The sequence below is a fragment of the Alligator mississippiensis genome, chromosome 11 (assembly GCF_030867095.1).
Source record: "Alligator mississippiensis isolate rAllMis1 chromosome 11, rAllMis1, whole genome shotgun sequence".
NCBI lineage: Eukaryota > Metazoa > Chordata > Crocodylia > Alligatoridae > Alligator > Alligator mississippiensis.
In genome coordinates, this window is record NC_081834.1 from 50,093,402 (window position 1) to 50,118,184 (window position 24,783).

The 24,783-nt window shown below is 45.7% G+C and overlaps 1 protein-coding gene across 3 annotated transcripts; it reads left to right on the forward strand.

The window, feature by feature from the left end:
• Positions 1–1,078: 1,078 nt before the first annotated feature.
• On the forward strand, positions 1,079–24,075 carry LOC109283434 (butyrophilin subfamily 1 member A1). 3 transcript variants are annotated; one of them, XM_059715021.1, is made up of 9 exons: positions 1,083–1,661; positions 6,968–7,315; positions 9,632–9,913; positions 11,695–11,799; positions 16,604–16,624; positions 17,480–17,500; positions 18,218–18,250; positions 20,017–20,205; positions 23,098–24,075. In XM_059715021.1, exons 1-9 carry the CDS (start codon positions 1,571–1,573, stop codon positions 23,103–23,105), a joined length of 1,098 nt encoding a protein of 365 aa, XP_059571004.1. In that variant the 5' UTR covers positions 1,083–1,570; the 3' UTR covers positions 23,106–24,075. The 3 variants fall into 3 exon arrangements, with proteins under 3 accessions (XP_059571003.1, XP_059571004.1, XP_059571005.1); XM_059715022.1 differs by having other exon boundaries at positions 20,017–20,157; XM_059715020.1 differs by having other exon boundaries at positions 1,079–1,661; positions 20,017–24,075.
• Positions 24,076–24,783: the final 708 nt, after the last annotated feature.

Below are 24,783 nucleotides of genomic sequence, written 5' to 3' on the forward strand. Positions count from 1 at the left end.
AATATCTATAACTTTGTTGTCTTCTATGAATATCTGATTTTTCTTCTTCTATGTGTGTATAAGCGTGTGCAATGTGTGCCTCCCTGCACAGTGATGGATCACACTGCCAGGGAAAACACTGAGCTTCCTTTTTTTTTAAGTTTCCAAAAAAATGAGAACAAATATAAATGGAAAGAAATGAATTGGATAGTATTAAGTAAAGAGAGTCTAAGCTAAACTAAACTAAGCTAAGCTAAATCCTATCCAATCCTTTCTAAGAACAAAATGGAGCAGGCAGCTGACTGACTAAGAAGCAAGCCCGGCAGCACAGTACCTTTCTGACACTCTTGCTCACTCAGAACCAGCTCAGAAAAGGTGCAGCAATCCTACAGACGGAGGCTTTTATGCAGTTTCTATGCCCCTCCCCCAGACACTGTAATTGGAAGAGCAGTCAGAGAGAAATCATGCTCGCTGGCCAGCTAGAGATGTCAGTCCTCCCCACCTTGATCCCCCTCCTCACCCTACTCCCCCTCCCTCTTCTAAGTTTTTGTTTCCAAATACAGACAGCCCTTCAAATTGCCGAGTGTTTTCCAAATCAATTCAGAAGCTCCAAATCTATTTAGAAAGTTTAAGCTTCTAGCAATTTGATTCAGATTCGTAGATTCAGCCTCCAAATTTTCCAAATCATCTCCAAATCCGAATTGTGTTCCCAAGCTTTGCACAGCCTTATTATCTGTGATTTCTACCTGGATCCTACTGATCACATGCTTAGATATTTTGCAAGCCTAGAGGTAAACCAAGTTGTTTTAAAACTCTGACTAATTGCTTTGAAGAATCTTATTCACAGGTTAAAATATGAACTTTAAACTATACTATTAATTAGGATAAATACCAAAACATACAAAGGATACATAGCTATGTGGTTCAATATCAAGAAAGATTTTATGCTGTTGCCAGTTGGCACAGTTGTGATTGACTTTTAGTTAAAAGTAAAGACATCCCTCTTACAAGGTGGTTTCAGTTACTTATTATACACTTTGCACTTTATCACATCATTTGTTTGTGTTATTCTTATCTTTCTATTGCAAGAACTGAAATAATGCAAACAAGACAACCTTTGGCTCTTTAAAAACATTTAAATTGAGGAATTTACCATGTTTTATTGCTATAGAGTCTAAAGGTTAAAATGATTCAGGCTTCTAGTCGAAAAACAATGCAGGAGCTGCCATGAAAACATGGATTCCTTTGACAAGTAAAATACTCATAATGAAAAAGAAAAGGTTTACTATCTACTAGAAAAGTCAACATGAACACAGAGAGAAAGACTCATCTTTTGTGGAAATAAAAATGTCAATCTCATTGGGATCATAGGTATTTCTTTAAGAAGATTACATATCTCTGCACCCTGAGCAGGAATCTATTGGGACTCAGCTGCTGATTTTCTTCATTACCTTTCAAAGTTGCTGAAGGGAGTTATAGAAGGGGACTCACAAACCCTATGTAAGAGGAAAGTCTGGTATCTGATTCTTCAGAGACACAGCTCCACTACCACAAACACCACTACCTCATCTGTTCACTTGAGAAAACTAGAATGAAACGTAAAATTCCCTTCCTCCATTGGGATTCTCTTCCCAGCTTCATCATTTTCCTCATTTCTCTCCCTCTTCATAAGCTGGACTCAGGTAAGAATCCTCTTTCTTTCAATATGCATTATATCCTCTTTCCTTTTACTTATGAGCTGTAACTCCGTTTGTGAAAGCTCAGATCTTCTGGCCTTGCTGTCAGGTTTACAAGGATTTGCCATGAGAGCCCCAGTGCTGTAGAAGCAGAAGCAGGTTATTTGGTTCATTTTATTCTCCCCACTTCAAGAGAAAAATCTCTTTTTCCTATAGTTTGCTTGTTTTCAATAATGACTACAGCCACTTTTGTTGCTTCATTGTTACCCACCTGCTTGCAATGTCGTTGCTGTTGGCATGTTTTGTTTTGTTTTTAATTAATAAGAAATTGTTTGTAGGACTGATGTTCAGTTGAGAGTATATGTGAGGGGTGCTTTATAAGTAGTAGTATTGTTAAAATCAAAATAATATGAAGTTTCCTTTTTGCTGAGAAGCATCAGAGCCCTGGGCTCAAATTCAGAACCGTATTGTGCCAAGGGAGGTCTATTTACCCCAAGACAGATTCCCCAAACAGTGTTCAGAGGATAAGGCAGAAAAGAGAAGTGCTAAGCAACTAAGATTTCTGGGAGACCTAGACAGACACAGATGCCATATCAGGACTGTGGTTCCTATGGATGAGTTACTCCTGTGCTCAGCTCCCCCTCAGCTCTGAAGAAGGATCTTAGTACCAAGTGCTGAGTGGAAAAGGAAGGCTGTCTGCTGGGTTCCCTGATAAAGTGTAGAGGCAGAGAGAGATAGAGAGAGTAAAAGTAAGTCTATATTGCTACTGGGTCTCCCTCTAGGCATTTTCTCTAGCTCTACCTTGTTGAATATTGTCAACACCCCCAACCTGAAAAGCTGAGCTTTCCACCCCCCACCTCTCCTGCAGTTTGTTCAGTATTCACCCAAGTGAGGCAGGATGGAAGCAGAGGCAGTCCCCCAGTGCACCTCTGCAGCCCATCTCCACTACTCACAATTAGGATAAAGCACAGAGGAAGAGACAAGCTGTGGCTTTAACTCCTAAAAGGCTCAGCTTAAGCTTCCTGTTTCTATCAAGAAGAGCTTGTCAGCAGTCAGAGCACAAGGAGGTTACTGAATTGCATCTCCCTGGCCCTTGTTACCCAGTGGGCTTAGCTGATAGTAGTCCAGCTGGCCCCAGCTGCTTGCATGGGCATGGCTTCTTGCTTATAAGCAGGAGCCCTTTCAGCATCCAGCAACCTGCACAGTAGAATTGATGCCTTAACCATCCTTGGGTTGCTCACTTCTTATCCTTAGTGGCTACCTTGAATTCTCTGGTTTCCCAGTCCCTAGATCCTGGCTGTTGGTTCCTAGTGTCCTAGGTCAGGTTTGATCACTGTTCCTGATTCCTAACTGTTGGTTCCTCTCCACTGACTCCTTGTTCCAGACTCCAGACTGCCTTGCTGGCTCCTTGATCCCCTGTGCTCCAGACGGTAATAAACTTTTGTTCCCTGATAACCAGCTCATGACTTAGCTTGATGGCTCTCCACACCCCAGTCCCATACAGCTATAGTTTCCTGCTCCATACCCCCTGGCTAGTGGTATTGGTTTGGCTCCCTGTTTCTTGATCTTGATTTTCTCCCCACCCCCAGCATGTAGTTCCAGCCAGGGTGACCACCTATGTCCCAGTCTGTTACAGACCTCAGCTTCCTGACCTGCCTATTGCTGATCCTTTGACTCTAGTTGGGGCCCTTCCTTCCTGACCTTGTGTGGTCCTGGTCTCCTGGATTGTGACTCTGGAACCTAGACCTTACTGCCTATATCCTAGTCATACCCCTGACAGAGCCCTTCTAGGAATCAGTTCATCTACTGCTTGTCTCTTCTTCTGGGCTTCATGGGGACAGAGCTGCAAATAATGTAAGCAGGAGTATAGATTTTATGGCTTGAAGTAATTGAGGCCCACCTCCCCCAAAAGGTACTAACTTACCCCGAGTCATGTCATAACAGGATCCAAAGAAGCCAGAATAGTGAGGTGATAAAGAAATTCAGAGGGGACAGGTGTGTGTTAAACCAAACTCCTCTCCCAGATTTAGGTGCTTTACTCAGGGCTGCAAGGAGGCATCCACCCCTCACCAGGAGAAAGTCCTTAACCATCCCCTGATATAAGGTGCCTATACCTTTTCTTTCAAAATCTGAATATGTCTGTAACCTGGCTACACCCAAGGGTGTGCCCTATTCTCAATTGGATGGGATGGGTAGGCAGGAGGGGGTGCTGTGAGAGGGATGCCAGAATTTCGAGAAGATCCCTCTTCCCTCTGCAGAGTTAGCCCAAGCCCAAAGTTCTCAACTATATACAATTTATTGAGTTATAATATACATAAACAGAAAAATCAATATCATATACATATATTTACACAGTGAGCATTAACCAATAACCAAGGTCAAACCCAAAATAACATTATTGACAACATCACAACACAACACTTCAGTTACAAACTATAAGGCGCAAACATAAACAATCTTAATAACATCTATTCCTTAATATAGTCCCTGACCCATGGCATCAAGGGCTCAGCTCCTCTCAGCTACTGCACCACTGCTGCTGGCTTCTGGGTACTGGGCCTCACGCTGCAGCACTACTATTTCTCCGTTCCCTGGCTTCAGCACTAAGGGCTCTTTTAGCCCAGGCAGGGCCCTTCAGGCTCCAGCCATCCATCCTTATACTGTCCGGCCGTCCATCCTGTTTGGGTGGCTAACCCAAACAGCTTCCTCTGCTCCCTGGCTCCCAAGGCTCGAGCCAGTGCGCTACCCTGCGCACCATGTGTCCTGCAGGCCCTCCGGGGTGTGCGGGCCGGGCCCCGAGCCCGCCCTCATTGCCATGCGCGGCAGTGATTCCAATCCCATTCTGGCCGCCATGGGCAAGCCGGGGGTGAACCGGGGTCGTACCAGACCCGTCTCTGGTGCACGCGGGCCATGGCCGTCAGTCCGGACACGCAGGGCGGGAGAAACCGCAGGATGGTTTTGTGCACGCAAGTTAGAATTAGTCACGGAGGCGTAACGGTTGATTGAAAAGATTGTTTACTTACGCCCACAGATGGTATTGGTGTAGGCTGGACAAGTTTCCAGGCACAGCTCCCGCTTGAACCCTCGTTGGAGGACTCTGACAAAACGATTGCTCCCACGGGGTTTGCTAGGCTCCGCAGGTCCGGTTAAGTTGGGTTCAAAAAGCTTCCCCGGAGTTTGCTAGGCTCCGCGGGTCCGATAAGTTTTCCCCCCGGGAGTTTGCTAGGCTCCGTGGGGTCCGAAATTACAGGAAAGGGATACGTCTAGGATTGCGCTCAGCGACGGGGAGAGGCGAGAAGTGAAAGCTTCATAGGCTCAGCTCTATTGCCTCTCTTGCCTGCTTAGGGGAGGCGCGCCGGGTCCGCAAGGGTGCACAGCGCTTGGAGATCTTCACACAGAATATCTCTCTCTCCTCCCTCCTCCAGCTTGGGCGGAAACTACCCAAGCCTTATGTACGGCTAGCAAGCCAATCGCTAGCCGCCACGTGTGCCTAAATTAAGAGTTGGCCAATAACATGGCGTAGACTCTAATACAAATGGCGGGAACTTCTTTGAGGCGAGCATCACTATGATGCAAAAGAGATGCACACTGCAAAGAAGCTGTAATTTGGCGGGAAATCCCCCGTTGCACCAGAGTTCTCTCTAGCAGCAGAGAGCTCTACCGTGCAAAGAAAGTGACAAAAATGGCAGGAAATAATTTAGCGGTGCCGAAGAGCACACACAAACAAAAAATCACAACTTTGGGTTGTGACACAGGGCTGCATGCCTGAGCCACCACTTGCAGCTCCCAAAGCTTGGGCTCTGTGCACCGAACCATGCTCCGTGATGGGCCCGAGCAGTCTCACACTGCTCCCAGAGCCAGGTCTCCGTGCACTGTCCCTCCGCGCTGTCAACAGCCCAAGCGGTCTCACACCGCTCCCAAGGCTGCTCCTCCAGTGGCAACTTCAGGAGGCTTGGGCCTATTGCCCCCTGGGGGAGAGCTCCCCACCTTTTTCTCAGCTCCACTCTTCTTGAGTCCCTCGCTGCATCTGCCCTCGTGCTGGGCATGCAGCCCCTTTATACGGTCCAGGGCTCCGCCCCTTAAGTCTTCCTGACCTGAAGGTCTGGAATAGCCTGCCATCAGAGGTGGTTCAAGCACCTACAATGACCACCTTCGAGAAAAAATTGGATGCTTATCTTGCTGGGATCCTGTGACCCCAGCTGACTTCCTGCCTTCAGGCGGGGGGCTGGACTCGATGATCTTCCGAGGTCCCTTCCAGCCCTGATGTCTATGAAATCTATGAAACCTGACAGTTTACAGTCTTCAATCAGGTCCAGGGAGCTCTTCTCCCCGTCCTCTCAGGAAAGGGGTGTGACTTTATTTCTCCTGCTGCCTCCTGATTGGTGGATGGGGTCCACCGATCAAAACATCAGGATCTCAAGCCTGAGACTCAACCCAAGCTCTGAAAGGTGAGCCTGCTACATGTCGTTGAAAGCTTAGATGGAGAAGGGGATGCCAGTCGTGCCCTCCAATAGTTCAGTACTTACAGCACTTCAACAAGGTACAAGACACCCAATTTGAATGCTGTCTTCTGCTGAGGAGACTCACGTCTACATTACTACAAATCTTGCGCTGGAACGCCCTAAATCCCACACTCTGGTCTCTCTGTATATGTGCTGTGGAGCAGGCACTTGGACTTCCCGTGCAAGTTCTTCCATTTTGCAAAATAGAAATCAGAGTTCAGGGTGCTAGAGGCATGAAATAAGTGAGAGCTTTGTTTAACATGCTAGTCTTGAATTCAGAAAAGCTCAGTCCCTGGTCATACAGAAGAGAGACTGGAAGTTCCCCCTATCTCAAAATAGCGTTTTTTCCTGGTGGTGAAGTGGTTATTCTAAGAGTTGGGATTGAATCCTTATAGATAAATGAAACAAAAAAGTAAAATGTCCCACTGCCTCAGGGGATATGGTAACCACTTGTCTATTGGATGTCAGTGGTGGACAGGACAGTGGGTTCTCCACTGCATTTTGGGAATCTACGCCAGTACATGTGTACTATCAATGTCTTAAGATTGCCATCCAGATCCAGCTCCTCTGGACCTGGCCCACACTGGCTCTACTCCCTGGTAACAGCCATTGAAATGCCTTCTTCCCTAGCAGTGTTAGCAGTGCAGAGTCAGAGTATTCATTTACAAATACAAAGGCCAATGCACAGGCCACGTGGATGTGTATTTGATACAGCCAATATTTAGCACAGAAATTGTTGACCCTCCTAATTCTTCTGATTATCACTGACCACCTACATTGACTTTTGCTTTCCCTTGGCATGTTTCACAGCCCAGTTTACAGTGCTTGGACCTGCCACCCCTATCACTGCCATCGTGGGTGAGGACATTGTGTTACCCTGTTACCTGTCCCCTAGGATGAGCGCTGAGAACATGGAGGTGACGTGGTCACGACCCCAAGTCTTATCAGCTGGACATCTGTACCATGATGGAAAGGATCATACTGAGTTTCAGATGCCACAAGATCAGGGGAGGACCGAGTTTCTCAAAGAGAACATTGCCAATGGAAGTGTTGCTTTGAGAATACGTAATGTCAGACCCTCCGATGAAGGACAATATGAATGCTTTTTTCAGTCAAGTACTTTTTATGCAGGAGCCACATTGGAGCTGAAGATAGCAGGTAAGAAGCCTGGAGTGGGGGTGGTTTTACCAGACCTTTAAGTAGCTTATGTTAAGATTTCTTTCTGAGATGAGTTGTACTGGACAGATTTGAATTGGTACTTTGTTTTGTTTGTAAGCATAGAGTTGGTCAGTATTTTTCCTTAAAAAACATTTGAAGTTGGAAAATGGTTATTTCATCAAGAAGGATATTCCTATGGACAGTGTCCATTTTCAGTTAGTTGTTGTAGATACTGCTCGAAGAATTTAAAAACAAAGTGGCTAGCCTCATAAAAATAAAAATGCAGCTAAACTTTCAAAAACTCAAAGTAACAAAAATTGTGTTTTTTAATTTGTTGTGGGGGGGAGAATGAATTTCAGTCAGTATCTAGAATTGCTCTATAGATTAGCCTATTTTCTCTAATGACAGTGATACGAGCATGAGATGTGGTAAAGAAATAGCAGCCTGCGTCTTTCTGCAGTACAGAAAAAAATGGATCACAAGTCTACATAAACTTAACGCTATGGACCACTATTACTATCTGATAATCTTCCAAACAGTCAAATAAAAACCTAAGATGTCATATTGGGAGGATGTGACACATACAGGATTGTGGGGACAAACTGCTCTGTTTCTAGTTCTTCAGTCAGTATTACAGAAATATTTAGATGAGTGTGAAAATCAAGCTGGAGGCACAGAGTCATGATGGCTTTGTGTTGGATTCAGTGCAGTTGCATATACAGTACCACAGGGGTGTCAAACTCATCCGGCTCTGCAGGCCAGGTGAGTGGCAGGGGGCCCACCCATGGGCTAGACCGGCCCCACATCCTGGATCTGGAGTGGGCACCATGTGAGGCTCAGTCCTGCTCCACCTGCCACGTGGCTGGGCTGTGCAGGAGGTGAGATGGAGCAGGTGCCATGTGCAGCATATGGGGGCCATCCAGCATGCCTCCCATGTCACCTGTGCATCGTTTCAAGACCCATGCACAGCACCAGGGCCAGATGATATAGCTCCATGGGCCGAATCTTTGACACCCCTGCAGTAAACAATGAGTCGAAAGACTGGATCCTGCAGTCATTTAAATCTGCAGTTGAAGAAATTCATAGCAGTGGCTGCAATATTATCACATGCCTATGACAACCCCATCATAGCTCACAGCAGGGATTAGACCAATAAACTCCAGAGTCAAAAGCAAGAGTGTCTACACCCTAAGTAAAAGCAACACTGTAGGTTTGGCTGTAACAGCTTTGTATAGCTTATGAATTGTGCATCTTGCGTAATGTGCAATATACACTACATTGACCAGAGGTAATGTGAAAATCTAGCACGTCTGAACCTTGTACACACATGGCGCCAAGTGCACACACTTTGTAAAGTAACTTCGCAAGACACACACACACACATACATATATGCACAAAGCAGGCCTTAAAACATCCTCTCAATGTTTACATGCATTTTTTTACATTAATAATTTTCTCCTAGGCCCCTAGAGACAGACACATTTCAGACAGAAAGCTCAACAAATCTCAGTAGTAAAACACAAGGAAAAAGATGGCCTGTAAATTATACAGAGGTCAAGCTCTATGGATTAAGTCAACCTAAAGAGCAGACCTAAAGAGGGATGTTTTACTGGAAGATGCATATGGAATTCACTCCCCTGCCCCCTTTTTTTTAATCTGTTTTCCCTACATTTATGAGTAAAAACATCTTGAAGCTTATTTTGCATGCACTAGATTTTTCACATATATTTGGGTTGAAGCTTTTGTTACCCCTTTGCAAAACAGTATTTAATATTTGGAGTCCTACAGGTCTCTTTTGCATATGGATTAGAAATTGGTGATCTGAAATCCAGAATTTTCTTAGTGTTATTTGCCCCATTATGGGACATGCACAAGCCCTTTGTTATGTGGCTGAGTTGGTGGCAGCCTGTAGTCAGGAAGGGTCCTGACGATAGTGTAAATTGTAACTTGCACTCTTGCAGAAACCTCAGCTGGGCATGTTCGTAGAAAGGAAACAGCCCTCTTACCTCTGTCTCTCCAACAACCACATAAGAAATGGGAGTGAGTTAATTTACTTTGTCTCCTTAAAGCACGTCTGTGTGTAGTGAATAAATTCACTCAGGAACTCTGGGCTCAAGGCAAACAGTTGTACTGTCATGAAGATAAAGGTCAAGAATTTTTTAAAGTTTGTGTAATTTGCTCAGCCTAGAAGTAGAAGAAATTCAGAAAGATTATCCATTTAATCTGCCTATTGATTGCTCAGAGTGTTATCTTTTCTGCAGAATATCTATGTAAATTGATTGGTGAATTAACACATGCCTGCCATTCTCCTCCAGGTTTAGGCTCCAATCCACACATCTCAATTGAGGATTATCAGGATGGAGGGATTCAAGTAGTGTGTCAGTCTACTGGCTGGTACCCTGAACCAGAGGTGCTGTGGAGAGATGCTACTGGGAAGCATTTACAATCTCTATCTGTAAGAAAATCTGAAGTGGAGAACGGCTTGTTTGAAATACAAGCCTCTATCATTATTGCGCAGCATACCAATCAGAAGTTGTCCTCTTGTATCCAGAACAGACAGACCAATCACGAGAAAGAGTCGACAGTTTACATATCAGGTCAGATAAGGCAAAGCCACTCATTTATGGTTGATATCGTTGTGCAATGTGCAAAGTAACCCAAAGTGAAAGGACAAACATGTATTTGAGAAAGTGACCTAGCACCAGGTGACACAGAGTCACTTCTTTGTCCTGTTAAATCTATTTGCATCACTTAGGAAAGTGAATCAACTTTCCTGTGCCTGCCTCTCCATCTGTACAATAAGGACAAGAAGGCTATTTACAGCCCCTACTTTTTTCCAACACTTTGTCATGTCTATTTGGTTGTAAGCTCTTGGTGAAGTAGTTATCTCTTAACATGTGTGTTCTGGGTCTAGTGCAAAGGAGCCTCTAGGAACTTATGTATCACCAATAACAAGTTAGTTTGTCTGATTATCTAAAATTACACTAAGAAACCAAATGACCGGGAACACTGGACACTTAAAAGATGGGCTTCGGTAAAGGCAGCGTTTTGGAAGGCACAGAATAGCAACCGGCAACATTAACTCTTTATTAACAGAAGGTCTTTGTGGATTTACTCTGGATTTTTTCCTCCAACTGAAAAAGAGATTTCTTTTGAAGCTGGTGTTATCTTGGCAGTTGTAATTATCACATGGTTTTGCAGGTGGGACAGAGCCCCAGTATACGATGCTATGTGGTTTCTAAACGGTCCCGCCTTCCTGTGAACATGTGTGCACAATTCACTGTGGATAAAGGAGAGTGTTTCACCAAATGCTGAAAGTTGTATGCCGTAAAACTATTTTTCTCCCCCTCTTATCCATTGTTTCTCCCATGTGCGGAGAGCCTGTAACACCTAAACCTTCATACTCAGACTGCCTTCTCACTGCATAACCTTCCTGCCAGCATTTACAGCCCGCTATCTTCTCTGAAGCAGTCTTCCACTGTCTTAAAAGGAAAGTCAAACAATCAAAACCATACACTAGCAAGAGATATGGGTTAACTATCTTCCGGTGCCTGAATAACAATGGAGCCTCACTCCAGTGGGCATTACAACAAAACAAGCATGCAAAAACTGTCCTGTTACTGTGGAACAGACCTTGATTCACAAAGAAATCTCTATGTAGTTCTGGTAAGGAGATATCCCAGCAGAGCACCACCATAGCGAATGCAGGCAGGCTGGCAGTCTTGGGCTTCTGCTTCTGATGCTTTCACTGTCTCCATCAGCTGAAGCAGTCTAAGCCACAGAAATGACTTCTTTTGGCCTGGCTATGTCCATTGGGGTGTGAAGAGGTGAGATCCCTAACTATTGACACAGTCAATCACCAGAAGAACCTAGTACAGGCTTTCTACTAAAACAAGTGAATCTCTGCTGATATCAGCTGTATCCAGCTGGCATTGCAGAATATACGTATGCATTCCTGTACTGTTAAAGGCGCTAGTCGTACCTATTTTCCCAGGTATAAGCTATAACTGCATAAGTGCAGCTTTACCAATACCAATGTGGATGCACTGGGGCTTTTACAAACCTACCTATAAACTAGTTTAAATTCACCCATAAAAGAGAAAGTTTACTTTGTGGTGTTTTGTTGTTTTAATATAGACAGGGTATTAGGTATATCCCATTGTACTCTATACACTGCAGAGTAATGAAATCTAACTCATTTGTGCTAGCTGGAGTCTTGTTTAAACACTTGTGTTTTCTGTAGTACAGACGTGACCATATTTCATTTTCTGTGTAGCCCAGTTTGGTTGGAGATAAATTTATATCAACTGGAAGCAATGTGATTTTGTTTTCACTGCTTACATAGTAATGTCAGTCCTTTTGGGGTTCTGTTTTTCAGATATATTTTTCCCAAGGATGAATCCCTGGATCCTAGCCCTTTCTTTGATTCTGGGGCTTTTGTTTCTTTTCATTGGCCTTACTGTTCATCTCTTTAAGAGAAAAGGTAAATATTGGAGAGGGAAATGGATCATAATTAGATCAAGATTGCTCTCTAACATAAATAAAATGCAGACTTTCTGGTGGGGTGGTATTAATGGAAAACCTGTAGCCTTTCTGTTCCCTAGTCAGCCCCAAGAAGGAAATATTGGTAAGTTTTCCCATGTAGTGGATAGGGCATGTTTTGGTAATGTCTTGACTGGGCTTCCTGTCGCTACAGTGAAGACATGCTCATAGTTTCAGACTCTTCACATAAAACAGGTGATACAGGCCTCAACGGGGATCCTGGGTTTCTCTGATAAAAAAAAAATCGCAAATTTTCTGACTTAAAAAAGTAACCCAAATTCCACATTTTTCCATGAATAAAATGAAACACCACTATATGTATAAAATGTGGTGTTTCATTTTAATCATGGAAAAATGTGGATTTGGGGTTACTTTTTTAACACAGAAAATTTGGGACTTTTTTATCATGGAAAACAAGGATCCCCGGTCATCAAAGAACCTCTCCTGGTATCTCAGGCTGGTTTTTTTTTCCATCACTGCAAACACTTTTACAATCTGTTTGTGTGACATGCTGTGATATGCTTATACATAATTACCCAGCAAACAAGCAAGGTCTTTGGCTTTCTTTTCCCCTAAAATGTGTGCTGGACATGCTTTCTGCTCTGAAGGAAACATACTATCAATTTCAACTTGCTCGGTCAACTTTTTTCCTTGATGACAGTGATAAGAAGCTTCCATATCATAGTCAAGCAATAGTCTTATGAGAGCTGTCAAATGACGCTGCGTCCCAAACTGGATCCAGACTACAGGGCTCTTGTCAGGTTGAATCCCCAGAACCAGTGGCTGAGGCAGCAGTGTGTCCGGGGTGGTGGCAGGGGCCCAAGGACCCCAGATTCATTGGTAGGCCACATCCCCCCAGGCACAGGTACCTCAGCAAGCTGAATACAGCAGCTCCATGAGCTGCATCTAGCCTACAGGCCATATGTCTGACACCCCCTTCTTAAGCTGTTAGCATCAACTGTTTCCTTTCCTGGATTATTTTTTTAATAAGCAAAGCCCTGCCTTCCTTCTTCTACGTAGATAACTTTTTCCAGTGTTTCTTGAGCAAGTTTCTGAAGTTGAGGATGTAACTTAGTTAAGCTCTTCTGCTAATACAGGGAGTCCTCAGGCTTAAAACACAATTGGTTCTTAAAAACCATGTCATAAATCAAAATGTTGTAACTTGGAACAAATTTTCCCATAGGAACACGGTTACAAATATGGTATTGATTCCTTTACGACACTTGATACACCTGCGTCCAGCTGGTAAATCTGTTGTGGTGGAGGGGAGGGGGCAGACCAATGCCCCAGCAGTGAAGCAGAGATTGGGGTGGGGGTGGGCGAGGGGGAGGGGACAGGGTCTGGAGCAAGCACTGCCCAGCCAGGGCTGGGGGCGGGTGCGGGACAAACACACGGCTCATCCAGGGGGTGCAGGAATGTGGGAGGTGGCACCCCCACTGCACTCTGCGCGCCTGGAGGCGGTGCTGTGGCTCACACAGATCTGGGGGCACACACCTCCAACTTGCCCTCCTGGACCAGCAGCGCACAGCGGTGGGAGCCACCTCACCTTTGTCCCACACCCCCCATCTCAGCTGGGCAGCATTCACCCCAGCCCCTACCCCAGCCCCAGCCCCAATCCCTCCTTTCCTGCTAGGCCATTGATCTGCCCCCACCCCCTCCACCACAAAAGTCTTATCAGCTGGATGCAGCTGCATCGAGTGTCGTTAAGTTGAAACCTCGACACAGGGTACCAGTTTATAATGGCTGTAAGTGCCGTTCATCAGAACTGGACAAGTCGTAAGTCGAGGGCTGCCTGTACTTATGGTGTCTGTACCTTTGCAGTGATAACAATCTCAAACTTCTTTATACACCCCGTCAGTGATCAGCACTTCCATTCGATGAATTAGGCATCAGTTGATTGATACTGTTTTTTCAAGGCACTTACCCAAAATATGGGAGGATGTCCTCCTTTCCCTTTGCTCACGTATCATTACATTCTAGCAAAGACAGTTCTTCGGTTCTGTCCTTTCTTTTCAGCACTGTTCATTAGCCTTTTCATTGGACAGGCTTTGCTCCAAAGACCTTGTAGCAAAAACCAAACCTGATTTTCCTTTCTTAGAAGAGTTTCCAAGCCCCCAGCCTTGAGAGTCAGGCTCCCTTTTGTGTTGTTTTCTGACCCAATGATTCTTGTGGTCTTGGTTGCCCAGTGGCTCACCTTCAGTAGGATGAGGCAGGCCTAGAAACCAGAGGCTAAATCCTATCATACTTTATATGCTTAAATGGCATATCTGTAGTTGGGGAGTAGCAGTTTTTCACAGTATGAAATTCAGCTTTGTGCACACAAGTGTGAACACACATTCTGGACCTGCTCCGTTGTGTTGCATTCTGCAGTGCATGTTTGTGCAGGTATGTACTGAAGGCCAGTAAGTCCTGATATTAAAGCTGGGAAAAAATCCATGATTAGTAGAAGTTAGACAGTGAAGGAAGAGGGACCTCTCATCTGGTGGTTAGGGTGCCCACCCAGGAATTGGAAAAAACAGGTTTCAGGTTCTTCTCAGCTGGTCTGAACCTCCACTCCTCTGATTTCCCAGCACAGTGTTCTCAGCACCAGGTCAGGGGTTAAGCAGCCTTTTTATTCCGTCCCTTCAGGCTAATGCATTGCACCTTGCATTTAATATTCATTGAATAAAATAGATGGAGAGTAGAGAAGTTTCAGTCCAACTGGAACAAGAGTCCAAGCTGGAGCCCAAGGCCTCCTCCCTTCCAAAGCCATGGCCATTTCTCTGTGTTGCCACCATCTGGGTTATTCTCTTCCCCCTGGCTCCACTTATGACCCAGAGGCATAACTGGTCAGTACTACACCTTGGGCATAAGTGGCACGTGGTGCAGAAGCAGCAACTGGTGGTTCACTGCTGCTGGGGTGATTCCCCATTGGTTTTCAGCAAAAAAAACCCAAAGTGAAATCTCCCCCAGTAGAAATGAACCACCAGCCTCTGCTCCTTCCATGTTCATCTCCCTAGAGGAGCAGGCTTCCACTTGGGTCTTCTTCTGTCCCTGCGATTCTCAGTCTTGGCCATTCTCCCCACCCCTGCCGGAGCTGGACCTGCAGGAAAGGTGCACAGTGCAGGGGAAGGGGGATGTGTTCCCCTACGTCCATCCCTGACCCTCCCCTTAGGCAGTGCCTGTTGCTCAAGCCCCGCTTGCCCACTCACTGTTATGCTGCTGTTGTCTCTTTCTCTGCATAGCCAAGAAAAGGGCTGGAGAGACTTCAGATAATACCCAGCCTGTGAGTGGGTGATTTGAACACCTTTCTGTGAAGTAGGACATTCACCTTGAAGCGAGGGGCAAATGTCCTTACCAGCGTGCTATTAGGCTATAACCCCGGTGGCTGTGCCTCCCCCCACTCCATTTTGCTCCCAACAGTTGAAGGCACCAAGTGATATAATATCACTATGGGGTGAACTAGAATCTGGACCAGTGTATATGTGCCCAAACTGTAGTTGCATGACTGTGTCATAGTTTTTAGGTGCGTAAAGAGAAATTAAATTTAGACTTCTGTTTCCTGATACTTCCAGCACTGTTCTCTCTCATCTATTGTCCTTCCTTCTAACATTATTTCCAACTTGTCTAATATAAACTGTGAGAAACAGCCTGTATAGAGAGCCTAGTTAAGTCAGGCAACCATTGTTCAGGAAAATCCCCACAATTCTCTTCCTTTGCTCAACTGAAGCAATCTCTTTATGTATCCCAAACTGCCACTTCTATGTCAGTATGGTAGTTTAATCATGGTTTTACCGATTCCTCTTCATCCCCTCTGGATCTTTTCTTAATGGTTTTGTAATCATCTGATGACAATTTGCCCCAACCTGTGTAGCGTGAAAAATCCACCTAGGGCAGGACTCTCTCACCAATATCTTCACATTTGTGTCGTTGTTACAGCCCCCCATGAACAGACATCTTGCTTTTGGAAGGCAGAATCTATAAAAAAATGATTTTTTTCCAGAGTCATGGCCAACTCTGTGAGGTAGAACAAGTCCTCCTAGAAATATGGAGTGCCCTGAAAATGTGGCAAGCCAGGAGAAAGTCTGCTCAAGGAAGCAGGGACTTTCTGGTGTGGCAGGACATCAACAAGACTAGGCCCCAGCCCCTTGCAAGGGTAGACTGTCAATAGTTCCTTATATAAGTTCCTGTAAATAATAAAGTGTTGTTTCCACAACACAAGTCTCATCAAGATACTACAGACTGAATGCAGCAGCTCACTTGCCTTGAGCCAGCTCAGTTGCTCCCCCAGGCACAAGTGACAATGTTCAGTCAATAGTTTTGAGAGGGTTAATTCTAGTCTTTGCTCCTGCTGTTTGCAGCCCCAGGGAAAAGTGACAGGCATCTTGGCTCCCAGGAGTCAGTGTCTATGTGCTCTGTTCCTCTCTGCTAGGCCAATGAAGAAAATTCAGCTTGTCAGCTTAAAATATGCACCCCAATTTTGGAAGGCTGATTGGAGGGGGAAATGCATATGGTGTGCAAGTAAATATGGTAACTCCTTATTCAACTGCACCTTGTTGATTATTATGATTTCAGTACTGAAGGTCATAACCCCCCAAAATAAAAACCTACTACATTTATTTGCTGAGGTTTCCTATAAATCAGATACATCCCTCTGCACCATTTATGAATTACATAGATAACAAATTTAGCCTTTGATCAAGCAACCATGAGGAAGACTCTCTGAAACACGGTGAATATTTACTTGTTTGGTTTTGTGTTTTTAGGGAAACTTACTGCAGAAATTGGTAAGTCTCATTTCCCTTTTTTGCTTTTGAATAGGATTGTATCCTGGTTACTATTCTGTTGAAAAAATAGAACAAAGAAAAGGGATCTCATGAAACAAAACTAACTATAATGTTGACAATCTTGTAAAATAGAAGGAGATAATAGAAAAAAGAAAGGGAAAGGACCACCCCCCCAACACACACATGCTTGTGTGCACACACGCACACACACAGAGCTCTTTACCTTTGAATTAAGAATTTAATCTCTGCCAAGAGATGCACTTTTACTTCTATTATCTATTATTCTGTATAACTGCAATCTCTTTAGTTGCCAGTTTAACTCAGAATGAATGTTTGTGACCAAATTTTCTTCCAAAATTATAAATCTGTACAGATAATCATTACACATCCATTCCTGTAGAGGTATGAGAAGCTAATTGTAAAAAAAAATCAAATTTTCAAAGCCTTGATAAACATGTAGTTGTGGAGATGTAGGGTTAGAGAGTTAGATGACCCTTGAGGTCTTTTCTAATGTTAGGATGCTATGGTTCTCCTTAATTATTTGCCAAAACACTTTAATTGAGATATAGAGAAAAAATAGAATAATTATTGACTCTATTAATTTATTGGGAACACAGTTCGTGAACTAAAAAAACAATGTTTTAATTAATTATTTAATTTCAAAATTTACAATGACCTTTATCTAAAACAAAAACCCACTACATGTATCTGCTGAGCTTTTCTATAAATCAGATACATCCCTCTGCACCATTTATGAATTATATATGTAACAAATTTAGGCCTTTGATCAGGTAACCATGAGGAAGAACCTCTGGAACACGGTGACTATTTACTTGTTGGGTTTTGTTTTTTCAGGGAAGCTTACTGCAGAAATCGGTAAGTCTCATTTCCCCTTTTTTGCTTTTATTATTTGCGAAAACACTTTAATTGAGATATAGAGAAAAAATAGAATAATTATTGACTGTATTAATTTATTGGGAACACAGTATTTCATGAACTAAAAAACAATGTTTTAATTAATTATTTAATTTCAAAATTTACAGCGACCTTTATCTAAAACAAGAATTGTTTGTTTGTTTTTTTTTTCCTGAAAAGGCCATTTCTTGAGTAAAACATATATGTTTTTAATTGCCATTAAAGTTTACTCTCGAAGTAGAATCTATTAAGTAGAGCCTTCACAGATGTAAAGGTAAAGATATGCATCAGTTTCCCCAAGACCATGGTGCCTGTACCATGTTCTAACACGCCAGAGATTTATTGGAAGATTTTTCACCAATTTCGGTGGTAACAGGTTTAAACCTTTTTAAGCTTTTATTTGTAACATAAATCTTGTGTTTTTTGTCGGTAAAATGTGTTTTTAAATTAATGGTTACTTAAATTATGGGATTATATAATGGAAAAGAATTTGTTACATGTGTAACAACAGAGAGAAACACATGATCTAGGTATGATCTAGGTATGTTTGATTCTTTCTTCCACCATAACTTTGGGTAGACATTCTAGAAACATTTTTTTTTTCCTTCAGTGTATCACGCTGTATACTCCTGAACCCTACAGTATTTTTCTCATCTTTGATTATGTTGTTGATTTCAGGCTGGAGACAATGTACTCTACCTATAACACAAGGTAATAAAGATGATATTTTATTGTCCAGATCCCCTTCTCCCTTAAGAAAATGTTGTCCCTTCTCCCCGCATGTGGAAGTGGATAGCACATGGAAACCTTCACAAGCACCTGCATATTGCTGCACATTAAAGGAATGAAGTTTGCTGCAGGGTCCAAAGTAGAGCCACGCCACTGTATGTCCAGACAGTACCACATCTCCTCCTCCTCTTCCTCCGCTGGTGTATGCGCCTGAGGGGATTCCTCCGAGCTCTTCCCTCCATAAGATGCAGCTGATTGCACACCCATCTACCTGGGCTAAGGCCTGCTCTCTCTCTGCCCACAGTCCATCCCTTTCCCACTGGTGTTTAGCGGGTGTACATGGAACAGGCTCCCTAAATTGAAGTGGTGGATGCTTTGCTCTGTGGGTGCAGGGGTAAGAAACTAAAACTCAGTTTACACAGAGACGCCAGCAGTAGCTGTGCTGTGATAACATGACCTCCACAAGATCTCAGCCGGGCTCCGGAGCAGCTCTGTGTCCTGCCACACACCCTGCAAGCTGAGGTGGCATTAGAGAGGGTCTTTGGGGGGCCTATCGCCACCCCAGAGTTCCCAGAGCCACCCCTCCCAGTCCAACCACCACTGCTGCCCACCTCGCACCGGGGACAGCAGCTGAGTCCACCCCACTCCCACCTGCAGCACAGCCCACCCCCGCAGTCCCGCTTCACCCCTCCCACCACCAGGAAGAGGCTGGCACTGCTGGGAGAGGCTGCCTAAAGCAGAGGCACTTACCATAAAGGGTTTATTAGAAAATAAATAAAAAGGCCAACAAGTCTAAGCTTAGTGCACAATTCACTAGAAAGGGTATGTCCCTCTGTAATTCATATAGTGCAGAGCACAGAAGTTTCTGGCTGTGGTGTGGGAAAAAAAATTATTACATTTTCTCCAAAGACTGTCTTATGGCGTATGCATAAAAAATACCTAGGACCAGTAGAAACGTGTGTAGCTCTTTAAAAGAGGAATACTTCATCCTCATGTCACCCTAGGGAAATCATAGCACAGCAAGGAGATGTCATATCAAATTCTAGCAAGGGGGCAGCTGGAACAAAAATAAAGATCACTGGCAGGAGGCACTGCAGGGGCTGAGCTGTGTCCATACTCTCCACTTCACAGCCCCCATTGGATCCCTTTTGGATTACAAGGATCTCCAGTCCCCTCCTTGCTGAGAAACAAGCATAGAAGGGCTGGTTTCTGAGCTTGGGGAACTGGTGCCACCTTAGTTGTGGGGGTATGTGCCCCCTCCCCCAGCAACAAGTTAGCAACCGGGGGAGGTCCCCCCATGGCCAATCACACCAACCAGAGGGAGTACCCCATGGCAATATTTACCAACCACTGAGTGACTAGTGCCTGCACTCCCCAGCTGGCACTCGCAGGGGGGAGGCACTGGTGCTCACACCTGCCCTACCTGCCATCCCCTAAGGAGGGAGTGCGGCCAGTCACGGGGCGCACCAGTGCTCTCAGGGGGTGCATGTGCACCCTGTGCACCCTCTGCATGTCACCACTGATTCTGGGTCCTAGGCCTGGCTCAGCTGATCCTTACGCTGTTTCTGACAGGGCAGTGAATCTCCCATGCACTTTGCTGAGATCTCAGAGCTCTTCCCCATTCAAAGCCAAACGAATCCTGGAGGAAGGGACTTCACTTTCCAGCTACAGCAGGCTGGATCACTGAGAAAAGCAAGCCCTCCCACAGCATTGTACTTAATACTCTTGTTCTCTCTCCCTCCCTACAGAAAATGTGACTTTGGATCCAGACACAGCTCATCCCATCCTCACTCTGTCCAAGGATCAGAAAAGTGTGAGATGGGCAGACAAACAGCAGGATCTGCCTGACAATCCAGAAAGATTTGACACGTGGCGCTGCGTGCTGGGCTGTGAGGAGTTCACCTCAGGGAGACATTACTGGGAGGTGGAGGTAGAGGGTAAGGGAGATTGGGTTGTGGAGGTTGCCAGAAGGTCTATGAAGAGGAAAGGAGAGATCATTTTTAACCCTGAGGAGGGGATCTGGGCAGTGCAGATGTGGGGAGGTCAGTATAGGGCTTGCACCTCCCCGCTGAGCCCCCTGACTCTGAGAGAAGTCCCCAGGAAAATCAGGGTATATCTGGACTACGAAGGGGAGGAGGTGACATTTTTTGATGCTGATAAGGGGACCAAAAAAATCTTCACTTTTCCACAAACCTCATTCTCCGGGGAGAGAATCTGTCCATGGCTTGGGATGGGTGCAGGACTTCGGCTCACACTGCATCCCTGACCTGGCGAGGAGGGCACAAAAACATTTCAAGTATACAGTCCAAGACAGAGACAGAGCAAGATGTCTTGATGACAAGCAGTGGTGCTTGACTCGGGGTTCTGCAGTAAGAAATGGGCAGCCTGCGATCTCACCCCTCGTCCAGAGAAAGGGCTGAGACACATTCTGTAAAGAATACCAGTAATTTACACTAAAGATACCCTGACATTGGCTCTCTAAAATGGGGCTTGGGGGTCAATGTTCAAGATAGCTCCAGTTTTGTCCCACTCTAAATAATAGATGGAAGAGCTTGGAAGCTCTTTCTGCATTGTGTGGAGAGTGGTGACAGTGGTTAAAGCAACCTGCTACAGCTTTGGAGATGTAAGTAAGATGCTGCCACACTTGGCACAACAGCACCCTGCGCTGCCCCGTGCATCACAGCTGCCCTGAGCACAGCGCTTCCCTGAGCACTGCTGACCATGGTTATTCACCCCAGAGAGCGAGGGAAGGTTTCTACACAGCTGAGGGTGCAGCCAGTCCTTCTAAACCCAGAGTCATTGCTCTGGTGGTTGGGCACTTGGCCAGAAGCAAAGTATCTGAGCTCAAGGAGCCCCACACACAGAAACATTTGGAACTGGCATCTCAGAAAAGGGCTCTAACTACCAGCCCACTGGTTAGGCAGACTGAGATATGTGGGCCAGGAGGCTCCAGCCAAGGCAGAGGTGCATGGCTCAGTGAGAGAGGTGCTGCCCACAGCGAGAGTTTTGGGTTCTAGTCAGGGTCCCAAGAGGGCAGTATCCTACTCACTGCTCTCAATCCATTCAGCAAAGGACCACTAAATGCAAGGTGCAGCAGCTCCATTTTAAGAGTAGGACTGCACAGGACTTGGCCTGATCTCTAGCCTGTGGACTATTGGTTAAAACACTTTGGCAGAAAGCAAAAAATGTAGAAATGTAGATTCAATGCCCTTTGACGGAATAGTTTCTGCAGACATGGGTCTTCAGTTCCCTGAGCAAGTGCCCTACTTTCTAAGTGTTGAAACTGCTGCCTGGAAAGGCCTTCCTCCATTTTACTTTCATCAGGTCCATGTGTAAGACAAGTCTACATAACCATGAGGCAAAATCGATCCCCAGTCAAGGCTTTGTCTAGCTGGGGTTTGAAAACCTCCAAAGATGGAGCTTCCACCGATCTCTGGGTAACCTGGTCCATGGTTTTACTACCCCCCTAGTGAGAATTTTTTTTCTAATATCCAACCTCAACTTCCCTTGCTGCAATTTGAGACCATTGCTCCTTTCCTGTCATCTGCCACCACTGAGAACATTCCATCTCCCTCCTCTTTGGAGCCACCCTTCAGATATTTGGAGGCTGCTATTAAATCCTGTCAGTCTCCACTTCTCTCGACTAAATAAGCCCAGTTCCCTCAGTCTTTCCTCATCAGTCATGTCCCCCAGCCCCCACACCATTTTCGTTGCCCTCCATTGAGCAGTCTAATTTGTCCACATCCTTTCTGTAGTCAGGGGGCCCAAAAACTGAACACAGTACTCCAGATGTCAAGTCACCAGTGCCAAATAGAGGAGAATAATCACTTCCCTTGACCTTAGGCAGCAGAGGCCAGGGCTAACGGGGCAGCGGTGGCAGCACAGAAGACTACATGTGCCCCCTGGGATTTTTGCTAGGGGCAGAGGTGGGCTGCTGCTGTGGGCTGGACTCTGCACCCTGGAGTCAAGCACAATGCCACGTGCCTTCCACACGCTGGCTGCACCAGTGCTGCATCCCTTGTCTGCCCAGCAGTGGGAGACATATAACATGGTGCGTGGCTCCAAGGCAGTAGCTGCAGGGTGCAGAGGCTCAAGCCCTCAGTGGCAGCCTACCTCTGCAATGCCCCTGGGGTGCACGCAGCAGCAGAAACCCCCCAGACCCTCGGGATGAGCCGCTGAGGCTCTGACCTTCCAACGACCTGTCCTGGTTTTAGGGCCCCATTCACCCCAGCCTCTGCCCTTGCCTCTTGCTAATTCCCTCCCTCACTGTGGGGGCCTCAATCTACCCTGCACACACCCCTTCCACTTCACAGACTTACCTGCTGGATTGTGTGCGTGTGTGTGTGTGTGTGTGCGTGTGTGTGTGTGCATGCGTGCATGTGTGTGTGTGTGTTTAGAAGTATATTTTAAGTATTAGCTTTACTCAGTGCCCCCGCCCCCCAAATAACATTTTCTCTCTCTGCCTCTGCAATGACCTACTGGCAACACACCTACCGATGCAGCCCAGTATGCTGTTAGCCTTCTTAGTAACAAGGGCACACTGCTGGCTCATATTCACCTTATTGTCCACTGTAACCCTGAGGTCCTTTTCTGCAGAGCTGCTGCCCAGCCAGTCAGCCCCTGGCTGTGCTGCTGCATGGGATTGTTTTTCCTCAGTGCAGGACTTTGCACTTGTCCTTGTTGGGCCTCATGAGATTCCTTTTGGCCCAATCCTCCAATTTGTCTATGTCACTCTGAATTGTAGCCCTACCCTCCAGCGTGTCTACTACTCCCCCCAGCTTGGTGTCATCTGCAAACTTGATGAGGGTGTACTCTATGCCATCTTCCAGGTCACTGATGAAGACATTGAACAAAACTGGCCCTAGGACCAACCTCTGTGTCACTCCACTTGATGCCAGCTGCCATCTGGACATTAAGCCATTGATTACTACTTTCTGAGCCTGAGGCTCCAGCCAGTTTTCTGTCCTCCTTACAGTCCATTCATCCAACCTGTGCTTCCTTAGCTTGCCTGTGAGAATGTTGTGGGAGACCGTATCCTGAGACCCCTTTGTTGCGCTCTGCTGGACCCTCTCCAATTTGTCCACACCCTTCCAGACCAGTGTTGAATAGAGAGGAATAATAAACAGCTTATTGTCCACTATAACCCCCAGGTCCTCTTCTGCAGAGCTGCTGCCCAGCCAGTCAGCCCCCAGCCTGTACATACGTGCATAAACAGAGAATTACACAGGCTGCTGCTGCATGGCAAAATTGTGAAGCAGCATAAGGTTTAAGCATGAATCACTGCTGGTTTGTGATGCTCTCAGCCCTAAGTGGCTCTGTAACACATGGTAGGAGTGACATCCCAACTTCCGTGCTCTCTCAGACACAGCTCTATGCTCAGTCTGTGAGAGACGGCCTGAGTCAGACACTGATGGTGAAAGTGTGGCTGGAGTATCAATGACCCCTGGATTGGGTAAGCCCGAGAACTGGGGAGTCACCAAGGTTTGCCAGAGAGGGATAAAAGGCAGTGAAGAATGACCCCCAATGGTGCCCTCTTTGTCCTGATGAACACCCTGCCTGTCCAACCAGAAGGACCAGCCGGAGACCCCCTTCTGAAGCAACATCACACTGAAAGACCCCTCAACTGGCCATCAATGGTGGAGTCGAGTGCTTGGGGATAGGTATATCTCGACATCAGTGCTTAGTGTTCATAGCTACCTACTGGGAGCGTGTGTGTGTGCATGAATGTTTGTGTGTTTGAAGGGATCAGCACCAAGGTTTATTGTCTGACTTTTGCATCCATCCAATAAACTAGAATTTTATGACAAGCCTGTGAGTTGGTGCTTTGTAGCCAACGTTATCTGGTGGAGAATGGGTGCAAAATGCTGAGATTATTGATGGATTGTGGTGGTTGGTGATTGGTTATTGTGGAGACAGTGTCTTTTGAAAGAACCCATGTCTGCAGAGGAGTGGGCATTTGCTTATAGTCACCCAAGGGAGTGGGCTTTGGTTATACGCCTGATCTGCAGGACAGGGGAGGGCCATGTCTGTGAGGGAATTCCTGTGAAGAGCTGGGAGCGGGAGGGATCAAGGAAACTGACTCTCGGGAATTGTTTGTTTTGTTTCATTTTGTTTTCATTGCTTGGAAATAGTCGGTGGGGAGTGAGAGGGCTTGGGATTGGTTGTTAGTTTGTTTTGTTGTTTGGGGGTAAGGCTTCAAGTATGTTGAGGAAAATGTCCCTGTTTAGGAAAAGGGCCCCTAAAGTGGGAGACCAAGAGGCTAGGTGGGTATGAAGGGAGGAAATTTCCCCCCTGCATAGGGATATTCTGTAGGGTGGAGCCAGCCCCTGGAGGAGGATATGTGCACCCCAGGCTTTTCCACAGGGGATGTGGAAGACCAATTTGAAAAATTCTGCCTTTGTGAGAAAGCCTCGGCTCAAAGGCAACACAGTGCCTAGCAATGAGCCCTGAGAGAGGCTTTGGAGCAGACACTATTCCCTGGAGTGTAATGGGTTTGGGAATTAAACTAGGGAGGA